The following is a 15,705-nucleotide window of genomic DNA, read 5'->3' as shown; positions in this document are numbered from 1 at the left end:
ACTGCCCAGTGCTTTCCTCTAGTTTAGTCAGGTGTTTGGCAGTACAGTATTGGCCAAAGGCACTCTGTTGCTAGGGCTTTCTTTACCGTTTCTAAGGGTGGCGACTTCAGGTGTGTTTGCCTCAACACGAGAAAAACACAAAGGGTGGAATTCTCTCGGTTTCAACTGGAGATTTCACTGCATCCCTCTCATTGTGCAGAAAGCAGCAGCCAAAACACCTCTGCCCTGAGGCAGGGCGCGGTCCCCATACATTTCTAAACCTGGAGCGTTCTTTGTGTCTGCACTCACTCGTGAGCTTGCTCTTTCAGAAGGCGAAGGGTTTGAAGGAAGAGCAGGCACAGTGTGAGATCTAGGAGGTGGACATCAGAGAGAGAGAGAGAGAGAGAGACCAGGAATATGCCTTGGATTGCCACAAGAAACATTCTCTGCTTTCTGCTTGCTACGGTGAGAATTTTATTTGCTGCAAGTTTGGGGAGTTTTGAATGAAAATAGGACTGAAGTGTTTTGCAAAGTTTAAAATCTGCCCTGTCACTTTTTTTAAAAGTCATGCTTTTTGTAATTCTCGACAGAAAAGGTCACTGTCTATTTAATCCCATTTGTGAGCTCATTTACTGCGAAGCACCAATGTTTCCACTCTGTAAATTGTCTTCCTGACCCCAGCCTGCCCTCTGAAAGCGGTAGTAATCTCCCTGCTGCTTCCAATCTCTCTATATGGGCTTCTGGCTTCACACCAGATTTCACCGGCAGTAATTCGTCCTTTTAAAGCTTCCTTTTAAAGCTGTTTCTTACGTGTTGTGTTCGTTAAACTCCTAAAAGATTTGTGGACTTCAGGACGTCAATGATTGGAAGTGATCACAACAGTGAACAAATCACCTGGATTTTTCCGACTGGAGGCCTGTGACCAGTGGTGTGCCCCAAGGATCGGTGCTGGGTCCACTGCTTTTTGTCATTTGTACAAATGATTTGCACGTGAACATAGGAGTGAACATAGTATGTTTGTAGATGAGACCAAAATTTGAGGTGTAGTGAACAGGGAAGAAGGTTACCTCAGAATACAATGGCATTGTGGTCAGATGGGCCGATGGGCCAAGGAGTGGCAGATGGAGCTTAATTTAGATAAATGTAAGGTGCTGCATTTTGGCAAATCAGGGCAGGGCTTATACACTTAACGGTAAGGTCCTGGGGAGTGTTACTGAACAAACAGACCTTGGGGTGCAGGTCCACAGTTCTATGAAAGTGAAGTCGCAGGTCGAGAGGGTGGTGAAGAAGACATTTGACACACTTGCCTTGATTGGTCAGTGTATTGAGTATAGGAATTGGGAGGTCATGTTATAGCTGCACAGGACATTGGCGTGGATAGGATAAATAGACAAGGTCTTTTCCCTGGGGTAGGGGAGTCGAGAACTCTAAAGCATAGATTTAAGGTAAGAGGGGAATGATTTAAAAGGAACTCCAGGGGCAACTTTATTACGCAGAGGGTGGTACATGTATGGAATGAGCTACCAGAGGAAGTGGTGGAGGCTGGTACAATTACAATGTGTAAAGGGCATTTGGATGGGTATATGAATAGGAAGGGTTTAGAGGGATATGGGCCGGGTGCTGGCAGGTGGGACTAGATTAAGTTAGGATATCTGGTTGGCATGGATGAGGGGTCTATCTCTCTGCTGGGCAACTTTATAACACGAAATGCACTGAATTTTAGATTAGATTCCCTTACAGTATGGAAGCAGGCCCTTCGGCCCACCAGTCCACACCAACCCTCCGAAGAGTAACCCACCCAGACCCATTTCCCTCTGACTAGTGCACCTAACCCTATGGGCAATTTAGCATTGCCAACTCACCTAACCTGCACATTTTTGGACTGTGGGAGGAAACCGGTGCAAACCCAGAGGAAAACCACGCAGACACGGGGAGAATGTGGAAAACTCCCCACAGACAGTCCCCCGAGGCTGGGATTGACCCTGGATCCCTGGCGCTGTGAGGCACTAGTGCTAACCACTGAGCCCCTGTGCCACCCTAACACTGGCCTTTATGATTTTGCTGAAAGGTTTGTTAGTTGTGGATGTGTGCAATTATTTTGTAAATGAAGGAACGTATTAGAAATTATGAGCGATTGTTGTAAGCAATCTGAGCGTTACTTAAAGAGGTAATATGACAACAAATTGTGACTGATACCTACAGCCCTCCCTCTTTGGTAAGAGGTAATGCTGAGGTTGGTGCATTTTTAAATGACTTAGAATTCAGAATTGTTCTTCCTCTGCTCTTCCCTCACATCTCTCCCTCCACCACGACCCCCACCTTTCTTTTACAACAGTTAGAATTTACTTTCTCTGGATTTAAAGTTGCTTTAGGATTTAGAACATAGAACAATACAGCACAGTGCAGGTCCTTTGGCCCTCGATGTTGCACCAACCTGTGAAACCAGTCTGAAGCCCATCTATCCTACACTATTCCATTTTCGTCCATGTGTCTATCCAATGACCATTTAATTTAACCTTGTGTCTTCAGCTGTGTGGTCCGAGTCTGCAATTTCCTCCCTCAACTTTGCCACCTTATCTCCCATTTCCTTCTCAATAACTAATCTTTGCGACCACTGTTCTAAATATGGCGTCGTGTGGATTGGCGTTGCAATTCATTTGGTAAAGGTCCCTTGGGGTGTTCAATGAAGTACCTTGAGGTGTTTTAAGGCACTACGTAAATGCAGGTTCAGCAGCTGCTGTCACCATGACCCAGGGGATGGTGAATTCCAAACCTTCATCGTGAAGCTGCCGAGTTGAAGCTGAGACAGCAATCAGCAGCCATGGACCAGTTGGTCTGCATTCCTCTTGTTTAGAAACCTTCAGTCTTCGGGCATGAACATCAGAGTCTGGATTAGCATCTGTTGCCCACCCCTGATCGTTTTTGAACAGAGTGTCTTGCTCAGTCACTACGGAGGGAGTTCAAGAGCCCGTTGCTGCCATCACATGTCAGCTGGACCGGGCAAAGACTGGGCAGCCCCTCTCCTGTTCTTTTTTAATAAGAATTGGCAATTTCACTTTGGAATTCAAGAATTGAATCGAAATGTAACTATCTGCCAAGCTGGTGCTGTTTTCCTTGGAGAGTCAGAGGCCGAGGGGTTACCTTATAGTGGTTTATAAAATCATGAGGGGCCAAAGGGGCAGTTTATTCACGCAGAGGGTGGTGCATGTGTGGTATGTGCTGCCAGAGGAAGTGGTAGAGGCTGGTACAATTACAGCATTTAAAAGGCATCTGGATGGGTATATGAATAGGAAGGGTTTGGAGGGATATGGGCCAAATGTTAGCAAATGGGACTAGATTAATCTGGTTGGCATGGACGAGTTGGACCGAAGGGCCTGTGACTTTATGGCTCTGATGTTACGGTGAGATTCAGACCTGAGCCACCAGGTCATTAGCCTGAGGTTCTGGATTACTAAGCGAGAGTCATCCCCACAATGCCAAATAGTTTTATTTCTATTAGAATGGACAGTGGTCATCATGAGGCCGGATTTAATGTTGAATAAAAATCAGCAATGGCAGAATGTAAACCCCTTGTCCTCAATGAATTGACCGGTGCTTTGATTTATTAGCCCAGTGACTTTACCAGTAATGACAGTCATTATAGGGGACTTTAACTTCCCCAACATTGACTGGACATGCTATAACTCTAGTACGTTGGATGAATCAGTTTTTGTCCAATGTGTACAGGAGGGTTTCCTATTATTTAGACAGTTTTTTTTTAAACAGTTAGCTTTAGAGGGATGGCAGTGAAGGCAGTGCAATGTTCCTCCTGCAACATGTATGAGGTGAGGGATGCCATCGACGTCCCTGCCGATTACCCTTGCAGGAAGTGCACCCATCTCCAGCTCCTCCAAGACCGTGTTAGGGAACTGGAGCTGGAGTTGGATGAACTTCGGATCATTCGGGAGGCAGAGGGGGTCATAGATCAGAGTTATAGGGAAGTAGTAACTCCAAAGATGGCAGATAGATGGGTTACAGTGAGGGGGACTGGGAGGAAGCAGCCAGTGCAGGGACCTCCTGCGGCCATTCCCCTCAAGAACAAGTATACCGTTTTGGATACTTGTGGGGGGGATGACTTACCAGGGGTAAGTAACGGGGCTCAGGTCTCTGGCACGGAGCCTGTCCCCGTTACTCAGAAGGGAAGGGTGAAGAAGAGCAGAGCAGTAGTAATTGGGGACTCGATAGTTCGTGGCACAGATAGGCGTTTTTGTGGGAACGAGAGAGACTCACGTTTGGTATGTTGCCTCCCAGGTGCATTGGTACGTGATGTCTCTGATCGTGTTTTCCGGGTCCTGGAGGGGGAGGGGGAGCAACCCGAAGTCGTGGTCCACATTGGCACCAACGACATAGGTAGGAGGAGTGCTGAGGATGTTAGACAGGCTTTCAGGGAGCTAGGTTGGAAGCTCGGAGTTAGAACAAACAGAGTTGTTGTCTCTGGTTTGTTACCCGTGCCACGTGATAGAGATTCGAGGAATAGGGAGAGAGAACAATTAAATGCGTGGCTTCAGGGATGGTGCAGGAGGGAGGGGTTCCAGTTTTTGGATAACTGGGGTTCTTTCTGGGGACGGTGGGACCTCTATAAACAGGATGGTCTACACCTGAACCTGAGGGGAACCAGTATCCTTGGGGGGAGGTTTGCTAGTGCTCTTGGGGGGGGTTTAAACTAACTCGGCAGGGGCATGGGAACCCAGATTGTAGCTTCAGGGTGCAGGGCCTGGAGTGTAGGGAGGTGAGGAACATGGCATCAATTTCCAAGGAGGGTGCCTGTAAACAGGGAAGTGGCTTGAAGTGTGTATACTTCAATGCAAGAAGTATACGAAATAAGGTAGGTGAACTTGCAGCGTTGGTTGGTACCTGGGACTTCGATGTTGTGGCTATTACGGAGACATGGCTAGAACAGGGACAGGATTGGCTGTTGCAGGTTCCGGGATTTAAATGTTTTAGTAGGGTCAGAGGTGGGGGTAAAAGAGGGGGAGGTGTGGCATTGCTTGTCAAAGATAGTATTACAGCGGTGGAAAGGACAATGGATGAGGACTTGCCATCTGAGGTAGTTTGGGCTGAGGTTAGGAATAGGAAAGGTGAGGTCACCCTGTTAGGAGTCTTTTACAGGCCTCCTAATAGTCCTAGAATCATTGAAGAAAGGATTGGGAAGGTGATTCAGGAGATGAGTGACAGTAATAGGGTGGTTGTTATGGGGGACTTTAACTTTCCTGATATTGATTGGGAAAGCTATAGCTCAAGTTCGTTAGATGGGTCAGTGTTTGTTCAATGTGTGCAGGAGAGTTTCCTGACACAATATGTAGACAGGCCAACAAGAGGTGAGGCCATACTGGATTTGGTTCTGGGTAACGAACCAGGCCAGGTGTTAGAATTAGAGGTAGGTGAGCACTTTGGGGATAGTGACCATAATTCGGTGATTTTTACACTCGTGATGGAGAGGGATAAGTGTGTACTACAGGGCAAGAATTATAGCTGGGGTAAGGGAAATTATGATGCGGTGAGGCATGACTTAGGATGTGTGGCTTGGAAAAGTAGACTCCAAGGCAAGAGTGTAAATGATATGTGGAACTTGTTCAAGGGGCAACTATTGAGTGTCCTTGATAATTATGTACCTGTCAGGCAGGAAGGAAAGGGTCGTGCGAGGGAGCCGTGGTTTAATAAGGAATTGGAATCCCTTGTTAAATGGAAGAGGGCGGCCTATCTCAAGATGAGACGTGAAGGTTCAATTGGGGCGATTGAGAGTTATAGGGTAGCCAGGAAGGACCTGAAGAGAGAGCTAAAAGCAGCAAGGAGGGGACATGAAAGGTCCTTAGTCGATAGGATTAGGGAAAACCCTAAGGCTTTCTATAGGTATGTTAGGAATAAAAGAATGACTAGGGTAGGAATAGGTCCAGTCAAGGATAGTAGGGGGAAGTTGCGTGTGGAGGCGGAAGAGATTGGGGAGACACTGAATGAATACTTTTCTTCAGTATTTACTCAGGAACAGGGCATTGTTGTCGATGAGAATACTGAGTCACAAATAAGTAGAATGGATGGCTTTGAGGTATGTAGAGAAGAGGTGTTGGAAATCCTGGAAAAGGTGAAAATAGATAAGTCCCCTGGGCCTGATGGCATTTATCCTAGGATTCTCTGGGAAGCAAGGGAAGAGATTGCAGAGCCATTGGCCTTGATTTTTATGTCCTCTTTGTCTACAGGAGTAGTCCCAGAAGACTGGAGGATAGCAAATGTGGTTCCCTTGTTCAAAAAGGGGAGTAGGGATAGCCCTAGTAACTATAGGCCGGTGAGTCTCACTTCTGTTGTGGGCAAAGTCTTAGAGAGAATTGTAAGGGATAGGATTTATGCACATCTGGATAGGAATAATGTGATCAAGGATAGTCAGCATGGTTTTGTGAAGGGCAAGTCGTGCCTCACAAACCTTATTGAATTCTTTGAAAAGGTGACGAAGGAGGTTGATGAGGGGAAAGCGGTAGATGTGGTATATATGGATTTTAGTAAGGCGTTTGATAAGGTTCCCCATGGTAGGCTACTGCAGAAAATACGGAGATATGGCATTGAGGGTGAGTTGGAGGTTTGGATTAGGAATTGGCTGGATGGAAGAAGACAGAGGGTAGTAGTTGATGGCAAAGTTTCTTCATGGAGTGCCGTCACTAGCGGTGTTCCGCAAGGATCTGTTTTGGGACCATTGCTGTTTGTCATTTTTATAAATGACCTGGAAGAGGGGTTAGAAGGTTGGGTGAGCAAGTTTGCGGATGATACGAAAGTCGGAGGAGTTGTTGACAGTGAGGAAGCATGTGGCAGGTTACAGCAGGATATAGAGAAGCTGCAGAGCTGGGCAGAAAGGTGGCAGATGGAATTCAATGTAGCTAAGTGCGAGGTGATTCACTTTGGGAAGAATAACAAAAAGATGGGGTACTGGGCTAATGGTCGGATACTTGGTAATGTGGATGAGCAGAGGGATCTTGGTGTCCATGTACACAGATCTCTGAAAGTTGCCACCCAGGTAAATAGTGCGGTGAGGAAGGCATATGGCGTACTGGCTTTTATTGGTAGAGGAATTGAGTTCCGGAGTCCTGAGGTCATGATGCAGTTGTATAAGACTCTGGTACGGCCGCATCTGGAATATTGTGTGCAGTTTTGGTCGCCATACTATAGGAAGGATGTGGAGGCATTGGAACGGGTGCAGAGGAGGTTTACCAGGATGTTGCCTGGTATGGAAGGAAAATCGTATGAGGAAAGACTGAGGCACTTGGGGCTGTTTTCACTAGAGAAAAGAAGGTTTAGGGGTGACTTGATTGAGGTGTACAAGATGATTAGGGGGTTAGATAGGGTCGACAGTATGAACCTTTTCCCGCGTATTGAGTCGGGTATTACAAGGGGGCATAGCTTTAAATTAAGTGGGGGTAGATATAGGACTGATGTTAGGGGTAGGTTCTTCACTCAGCGAGTCGTTAGTTCATGGAATGCCCTGCCAGTAACAGTGGTGGACTCTCCCTCTTTATGGGCATTTAAGAGGGCATTGGATAGGTATATGGAGGATAGTGGGTTAGTGTAGTTTAGGTGGGCTTGGATCGGCGCAACATCGAGGGCCCAAGGGCCTGTACTGCGCTGTATTCTTCTATGTTCTATGTTCTATGTAAGTATGTTGAAGGGCCGACAAGAGGGGAGGCCACACTGGGGTCTAGATTAGAATGGTGCTGGAAAAGCACAGCAGGTCAGGCAGCATCCGAGGAACAGGAGAATCGACATTTCGGGCAAAAGCCCTTCATCAGGAGGCCACACTGGATCTGGTGATTGGTAATGAACCAGGCCAGGTGTTTGATTTGGTTGTAGGTGAGCACTTTGGAGAGAGTGACCATAATTCAGTTGCGTTCAGTTTAGCGATGAAAAGGGATAGGTACATGCCACAGGTCAGGAGTTATCGATGGGATAAGGGCAATTATAATGCGATTAGGCAAGAATTAGGATGCATAGAATGGGGTAGCAAAATGCAGGGGATGCAGACAGTGGAAATGTAGAGCTGGTTTAAGGAACAGATATTGCGTGTCCTTGCTAGGTATGACCCTGTCAGGCAGGGAGGAAGTGATAAGGTAAGGGAACTGTGGTTTACTACAGAAATTGCATCTCTTGTTAAGCGGATGTGTTGGTGAGACAAGATGGTTCAGATGAGATGATGGAGAGTTACAGATCAGCTAGGAAGGAATTAAAAAGAGAGTTAAGAAGAGCAAAGAGAGGACACGAGCAGTCTTTAGCAGGTAGAATAGAGGGGAACCCTAAAGCTTTCTATAGGTATGTGAGGGATAAAAGGAAGACTAGGGTAGGAATAGGGCCAGTCAAAGACAGAAGTGGGAAGTTGAGTGTGGACCCTGTGGAGATCGGAGAGGTGCTAAACGAACATTTCTCATTGGTGTTCACTCAGGAAAAGGAGAATATTGTAGAAGAGAAGAATGAGATACAAGGTATTAGACTAGAAAGGATCGAGGTTAGTTACAAAGAAGTGTTATCAATTCTAGAAGGAGTGAAAGTAGACAACTCCCCTGGGCCAGATGGGATTTATCCAAGGATACTCTGGGAAGCTAGGAAGGTGGTGTTGGAGCCTTTGGCTTTGATCTTTAAGTCATCATTGTCTACAGGTTTAGTACCAGAGGACTGGAGGATTGCAAATGCTGTGCCCTTGTACAAGAAGGGCTGTAGAGATGACCCAGGTAATTATAGACCCGTGAGCCTTGCGTCTGTTGTAGGAAAAGTTTTGGAAAGGATTATAAGAGATAAGATTTACAATCATCTAGCAAGCAACAATTTGATTTCAGATAGTCAACATGGTTTCGTCAAGGCAGGACGTGTCTCACAAACCTCATTGAGTTTTTTGAGAAGGTGACTAAGCATGTAGATGAGGGTAGGCCAGTTGACATGGTATACATGGACTTCAGTAAAGCTTTGATAAGGTTCCACATGGTAGGCTGTTGGAGAAAATGCAGAGGCATGGGATTGAGGGTGATTTAGCAGTTTGGATTAGAAACTGGCTTTCTGAGAGAAGGCAGCGAGTGGTGGTTGATGGAAAATATTCAGCCTGGAGTCCAGTTACTAGTGGTGTGCCACAAGGATCTGTTTTGGGACCACTGCTGTTTGTCATTTTTATAAATGACTTGGACACAGGTATAGGTGGATGGGTCAGTAAGTTTGCAGATGATGCTAAAGTCGGTGGAGTAGTGGACAGTTTGGAATAATGTTGCAGGTTGCAAGGGGACTTGGATAAACTACAGAATTGGGCTGAGAGGTGGCAAATGGAGTTCAATGCCGCTAAATGTGAGGTGATGCCCTTTGGGAAGAATAACAGGAAGGCAGAGTACTGGATCAATGGAAAGATTCTTGGTAGTGTGGATATGCAGAGGGATCTTGGCATCCATGTACATAGATCCCTGAAAGTTGCCACCCAGGTGGATAGTGCTGTTAAGAAGGCATCTGGTGCGTTAAGTTTCATTGGTAGAGGGATTGAGTTCCAGAGCCGCAATATCATGCTGCAACTGTACAAAACGCTAGTGCAGCCTCACTTGGAATATTGTGTACAGTTCTGGTCGCCCGACTACAGGAAGGATGTGGAAGCATTGGAAAAGGTGCAGAGGAGATTTACCAGGATGTTGCCTGGTCTGGAGGGAAGCTCTTATGAGGAAAGGCTGAGAGATTTGGGTCTGTTCTCATTGGAAAGAAGAAGGCTAAGAGGGGATTTGATAGAGACATACAAGATGATCAGAGGATTAGATAGGATAGACAGTGAAAGTCTTTTTCCTAGGATGATGACGTCAGCTTGTAGGAGGGGGCATAGCTGCAAATTGAGGGGTGATAGATTTAAGACAGATGTCAGAGGCAGGTTCTTTACTCAGAGAGTGGTAAGGGTGTGGAATGCCCTACCTGCCAATGTAGTTAACTCAGCCACATTAGGGAGATTTAAACAATCCTTGGATAAGCACATGGATGATGATGGGATAGTGTAGGGGATGAACTTAGAATAGTTCGCAGGTCGGCGCAACATTAAGGGCCGAAGGGCCTGTTCTGCGCAGTATTGTTCTATGTTCTATGATGTGGAGGTGCCCATGTTGGACTGGGGTGGACAAGGTCAGAACTTATAGAACACCAGGTTATAGTCCAACAGGTTTATTTGAAATCACAAACTTTCAGAGCACTGTCCCTTCATCAGGTAAAGTCAGATAAACCTGTTGCACTATAACCTGGTGTCATGTGACTTTGACCTTTACCAATAATGCTGCTTTCTTGTAAATACTGTCCCCAAAAATATTGAAGGCTACAGGATAAAGGTGGGTGTATCGAATCAGGGACAGCCACGATTTCGCTCAGACCCAAGGCTCTAAACAACTCCACCTCCCCAACTCACATGTCCTTAGTAACTTGCCGACCTCCCCCATTACCACTCACTCATTAGGATGAGTGAGGGTGAAAACTTACTGAGCAACATTTACCGTGGAAGGAAAGTGAGGGTGGGAAACTCGAAGAAATGAGACACACAGCTGACTCACATTATGAGCTAGAGCAATATTTGTATCAAAGGGGAAGAAGATCATTTCAACCCTGCACATCTTTGGACTGTGGGAGGAAACCAGAGCACTCGGAGGAAATCCACGCAGACACGGGGAGAACATGCAATCTCCACACAGACAGTCATCCGAGGATGGGATTGAACCTGGGCCCCTGGCACTGTGTGGCAGCTGTGCTAACCACTGAGCCATCATGCCACCCCACTCAGTGCCAGGGCATTTAGGGATTGGTAACAAATGCTGACCTTGCCAGCAACACCCACATCCCGTGGAAGAATAAAATAATCTGTTAAAATGACCCACTAACAGATGCAGTTGTCTGTTTAGCTACAGTTTCTGTCGTCTTTGATGATTTGTTTGCAATTTCGGCACAGTGAGCTTCAGGCAAGTTCAATTAACAACTAGGTAGTGCTTCCAGACATGTTCTTTCCCATGTAATTGGTTTAATGGAAGGGAATTTTAATGCCAAGGAGACCATCTCCATCATAAAAAAACATGATTACAGATTCCTGAACATGAAGGTTATTTGTGTCATTGGGTGCCATTTTCAGTTTGACACACGCGCACAGACACACACACAGACGCACACATAGATGCACATGTACTCATACAGATGCACACGTACTCAGACACACACAGGAATGCACAGACACATTCACACATAGAGACACGCCCACACTCATAGACACACACACACACACATACAATTTTGTTCCACTTCTCTTACCCTTTTGTATAACCTGTGAAGCCTTCATTTTTTAATTGAAATCCAATCCTCCTGTTGAACATGATGATTGAGTCTGCTTTCACCATTCTTTCAGGCTGTATAATCTAGATCACAACACGCTTGGTTTCAAAACACTTTTTCTAACTCTTTGCATCCTATTGTTTAATTGTTTTGAATGATACGGATAATTGCAATGTAAACAATATGGATAGCATAGTGTACTGGAACCATGTCCTTGTGGCAACATCAGAAATAAGAGTGGGAGTAGACCCATCAGCCCTTTGAGTGTGTTCTACCAGTCAGTAAGATCACAGCTGCTCTGACTTTGCCTCAGCACCATTTTCCTGCCTGCGCTCTTGTCAATCAAAAGTCTGTTTAGCTCAGCATTGGTTATACTCACTGCTGTCTGCAATACAGAATTCACAGAATTGCGTGTTGGAGAGAAGAAGCGTCACTCTTTAAAGTTTATGAAATCATGAGGAGTGTAGATCAAGTGTCTTTTGCCTAGATTGGGGGATTTCAAGACTAGGTCACTTATTTTTAAGGGGAGGAGATGAAGATTTATAAAAAGACATGAAGGGCAATTTAGTTTTTACACTGAGAGTGATTCACATGTAGAAAAAGTAATGGATACAGTTACAATGTTTAAAAGACATTTAGATAACTAAATGGGTTAAGCAATGTTTGAAGGGATATGGGTCAAGCGCAGGCAGGTGGGACTAGCTTAGTTTAGGATTATGGTTGGCATGGACTCTATGAGTCTGTTCTCTTGTGGGGCATGGGCACCGTTGGTAAACTCATCTCTGTCTTAAGTCGGAGAGCCCTCAGCCTTAAATTGACCCCTTTGATTCTACATTCTCCTATCAGAGGGATCATCCTCTCAGCATCCACTCTGTCAATGCCCCTCAGAATACTGTACATTTCAATAAGGTCATCTCTCGATCTTCTAAACTCCAATGACTGTAGGCCCAACCTGCTCAACCCTTGTCCTAAGATCAGATGCTTCACCCCAGGATTTGCTCTGGTGAACCTGCTCTGAACTGCTGCCAATCTCCCTGGAGACTGACACTGTACTCAGTGGACAAAAGTGAGGACTGCAGATGCTGGAAACCAGAGTCTAGATTAGAGTGATGCTGGAAAAGCTCAGCAGGTCGGGCAGCATCCAAGGAGCAGGAAAATCAACGTTTAGGGCAAAAGACCTTATCAGGAATAGAGGCTGAGTGCCTCCAGGGTGGAGAGATAAATGGGGGGGAGGAGGGGGGAAGGTAGCAAAGAGTACAATAGGGGAATGGGGGTGGGGATGGAGGTGATAGGTCACAGAGGAGGATGGAGCGGATAGGTGGGAAGGAAGATAGGCAGGTAGGACAGGTCATGAGGACAGTGCTGAGTAGGTCCACCTTCTGCCTCACTAACACTTGATCCAATTATAGCTCCTTCCTTTTACACAACATCCCCCTTCATTGCAAAAACTGACATTACATTTGCCTTCCTAATGACCTGCCTTAGGGAGGACAGTTTGCTTACCGCTTTTACATATCGACTGAGAAGACCCACAACCCCAACACTGCTACAGAAACAAGAACAGAAATTGCTGGAAAAGCTCAGCAGCATCTGTGGAGAGAAAGTAGACTTAACGTTTCAGGTCCAGTGACCCTTCCTCAGAACATGCTGCAGAAGCTGGAAGTCTGAATTAAAAAAAAAACAGAAACAGTGGAAATCTGTAGAGAGAGAGAGAGAGTTACTGCTTGCTAGGGAGAGGGAGAGGTTTTAGAAGGGAATTCTGGATCTTAAGATGCAGGAAATTGGCCTGTAACAGATGATTATAATTGGTTTTTGATACAAAATAAGAAAAAGTTTGCCCACATTTTTCCGAATACTGAACGATTCTCCTCCACTGCCTTCTGGTATTGGATTAATCAGACTGCAAATTTTCCCAGTCTGATCCCTGGAGTGGCAGGGAGAACATATAAAGTAAGGTTGCATCTGTTAGGATTGTAGCCACTGGGATTCAAATGAATGAAGGGGAAATCTCATAGAAACTTACAAACTTTTAACAGGTCCAGACAGGGTAAACTCAGGGATGATGTTCCCATGATCAGGGAGGCCATAACTGGGGAGGGGTGGTGGTGGTCATAGTCTAAGGATATGGGGTGGGCCATTTCGGACTGAGATGAGGAGAAATGTCTTCACCCAGAGAGTGGGGAGCCTGTGGGATTCTCTGCCACAGGAAGCAGTTGGGGCCAAAACATTGAATGTTTTCAAGAAGGAGTTAGATACAGTTCTTAGTGCTGAAGGGATCGAAGGGAATGGGGAGAAAGTGGGAACAGGGGACTGAGTTGGAGGGTAGGGGGTTTGCTGTGGCGATTTGGCTACATATCAAGAAATGTGCATCCTGGCTCTAAAGGGTGTTAGCATGTCCCTCTGTGTGTGTGTGTGTGTGTAGGTGTTAGTGTGTCCCTCTGTGTATATGATCATATTGAATGGCAGAGCAGGGTTGAAGGGCCGAAAGGCCTCCTCCTGCTCCTGCTTTCCATGTTTCTCTCTACATTTATGAATTTTCATTGAGAAGTTGGCCTTGTGATGAATATACTCTGTTGTTTTCAGAATTGTTGTTTTGAACTGAATAATTATCAATAACACATAATCTCTCGTACGTTCCATTCCAGTTGATTTCTCAGCCTGGGCAATGTTGTGAGAAAAGATTTTCGAAGAGGATATTTGAGGTTGAGCTTTCACCAAAGGTCCTTAGAAGGCAAACTCTTCTCACCGGTAAGTCATGGCTACGATAGCAAGATTGTCACTCGAAACGTCTTTCATTTATATTGCACCTTTTACAACCACAGGTCACCCTTTAGAGCCAGGATTGAAACTTTATTGCTGGAACAGCACAGCAGGTCAGGCAGCATCCAGGGAACAGGAGATTCGACGTTTCGGGCACAGGCCCTTCTTCAGGATGCTGCCTGACCTGCTGTGCTGTTCCAGCAATAAAGTTTCAACTTTGATCTCCAGCATCTCCAGCATCTGCAGACCTCACTTTCTCCTTTAGAGCCAGGACGCACATTTCTTGATATGTAGCCAAATCGCCACAGCAAACCCCCCACCCAACACCGCCCCAACCCCCCACCCCCCCCACCCACACATGCGCACACACACACACAGACACACACCCTCACACAGACACACCCACACACACATACACACACCCTCACACAGACACACACACATACCCTCACACAGACACACACCCTCACACATACACAGACACACTGACACCCATACACACAGACACACACACCCTTACACACACTCACACACACATACACACACACGCACAACACACACGCACACACACTCACACACTTACACACACACTTACACACACACAGACACACACACATACCCTCAGACACACACACACACACCCTCACACATACACAGACACACAGACACACACACCCCCACACACACACCCTTACACACACCTTCACACAGACACACCCTCACACAGACACACACACCCTTACACAAACACACACACACACCCTCACACACACACATACACACTTACACACACACACTCATACACACACACGCGTGCACAACACATACGCATACACACATACACACACACTTACACACACATAAACACACACACACCACACATACACACACTCACACACACACACTCACACACATACACACACTTACACACACATAAACACTCACACATACACTCACACATACACACACACCCTTACACACACACAGACACACACAAACCTTCACACAGACACACCCTCACACAGACACACACACACCCTTACACAAACACACACACACATACACATTTACACACACACACTCATACACACACACGCACAACACACACGCATACACTTACACACACACACCACACATACACACACTCACACACACACACATACACACACTTACACACACATAAGCACTCACACATACACTCACACATACACACACACACACCTCCATACACATAAACACTCACACACACACTCACACATACACACACACACTTACACACACATAAACACACACACACATACACACACACACTTACACACTCACACATACACACTCTCACACACACATACACACACTCACACATACACACTCTCATATACACTTACACACACACAAACTTACACACACATAAAAACACACACACACTTACACACACACACTTACACACTCACACATACACACTCTCTCACACACACACACCCTCACACACACACATACACACTTACACACACAAACTTACACACATACACACGTGCACAACACACACGCATACACACATACACACACACTTACACACACATACATATACACACACTTACACACACATAAACACTCACACATACACTCACACAT

At 45.9% G+C, this 15,705-nt stretch overlaps 1 protein-coding gene across 1 annotated transcript in view; it reads left to right on the top strand.

Moving 5' to 3' along the window:
- The first annotated feature begins 207 nt into the window (after positions 1 to 207).
- LOC122548762 (desmoglein-2-like) overlaps positions 208 to 15,705 on the top strand; it is a 58,235-nt gene continuing 42,737 nt past the window's right edge. The window contains exons 1-2 of the mRNA XM_043687530.2: positions 208 to 444; positions 13,959 to 14,061. Of these exons, the coding sequence (XP_043543465.2) occupies positions 397 to 444; positions 13,959 to 14,061 (151 nt within the window). The 5' untranslated portion in view covers positions 208 to 396. The remainder of the gene's footprint in view (positions 445 to 13,958; positions 14,062 to 15,705) is intronic.

Source organism: Chiloscyllium plagiosum, unplaced genomic scaffold (assembly GCF_037043375.1).
Source record: "Chiloscyllium plagiosum isolate Xiang-an unplaced genomic scaffold, Cpla_swu_hap1 HiC_scaffold_4, whole genome shotgun sequence".
NCBI lineage: Eukaryota > Metazoa > Chordata > Chondrichthyes > Orectolobiformes > Hemiscylliidae > Chiloscyllium > Chiloscyllium plagiosum.
The sequence above is the reverse complement of the archived record's forward strand: the minus strand, read 5'-3'. Positions and strand labels throughout refer to the sequence as shown.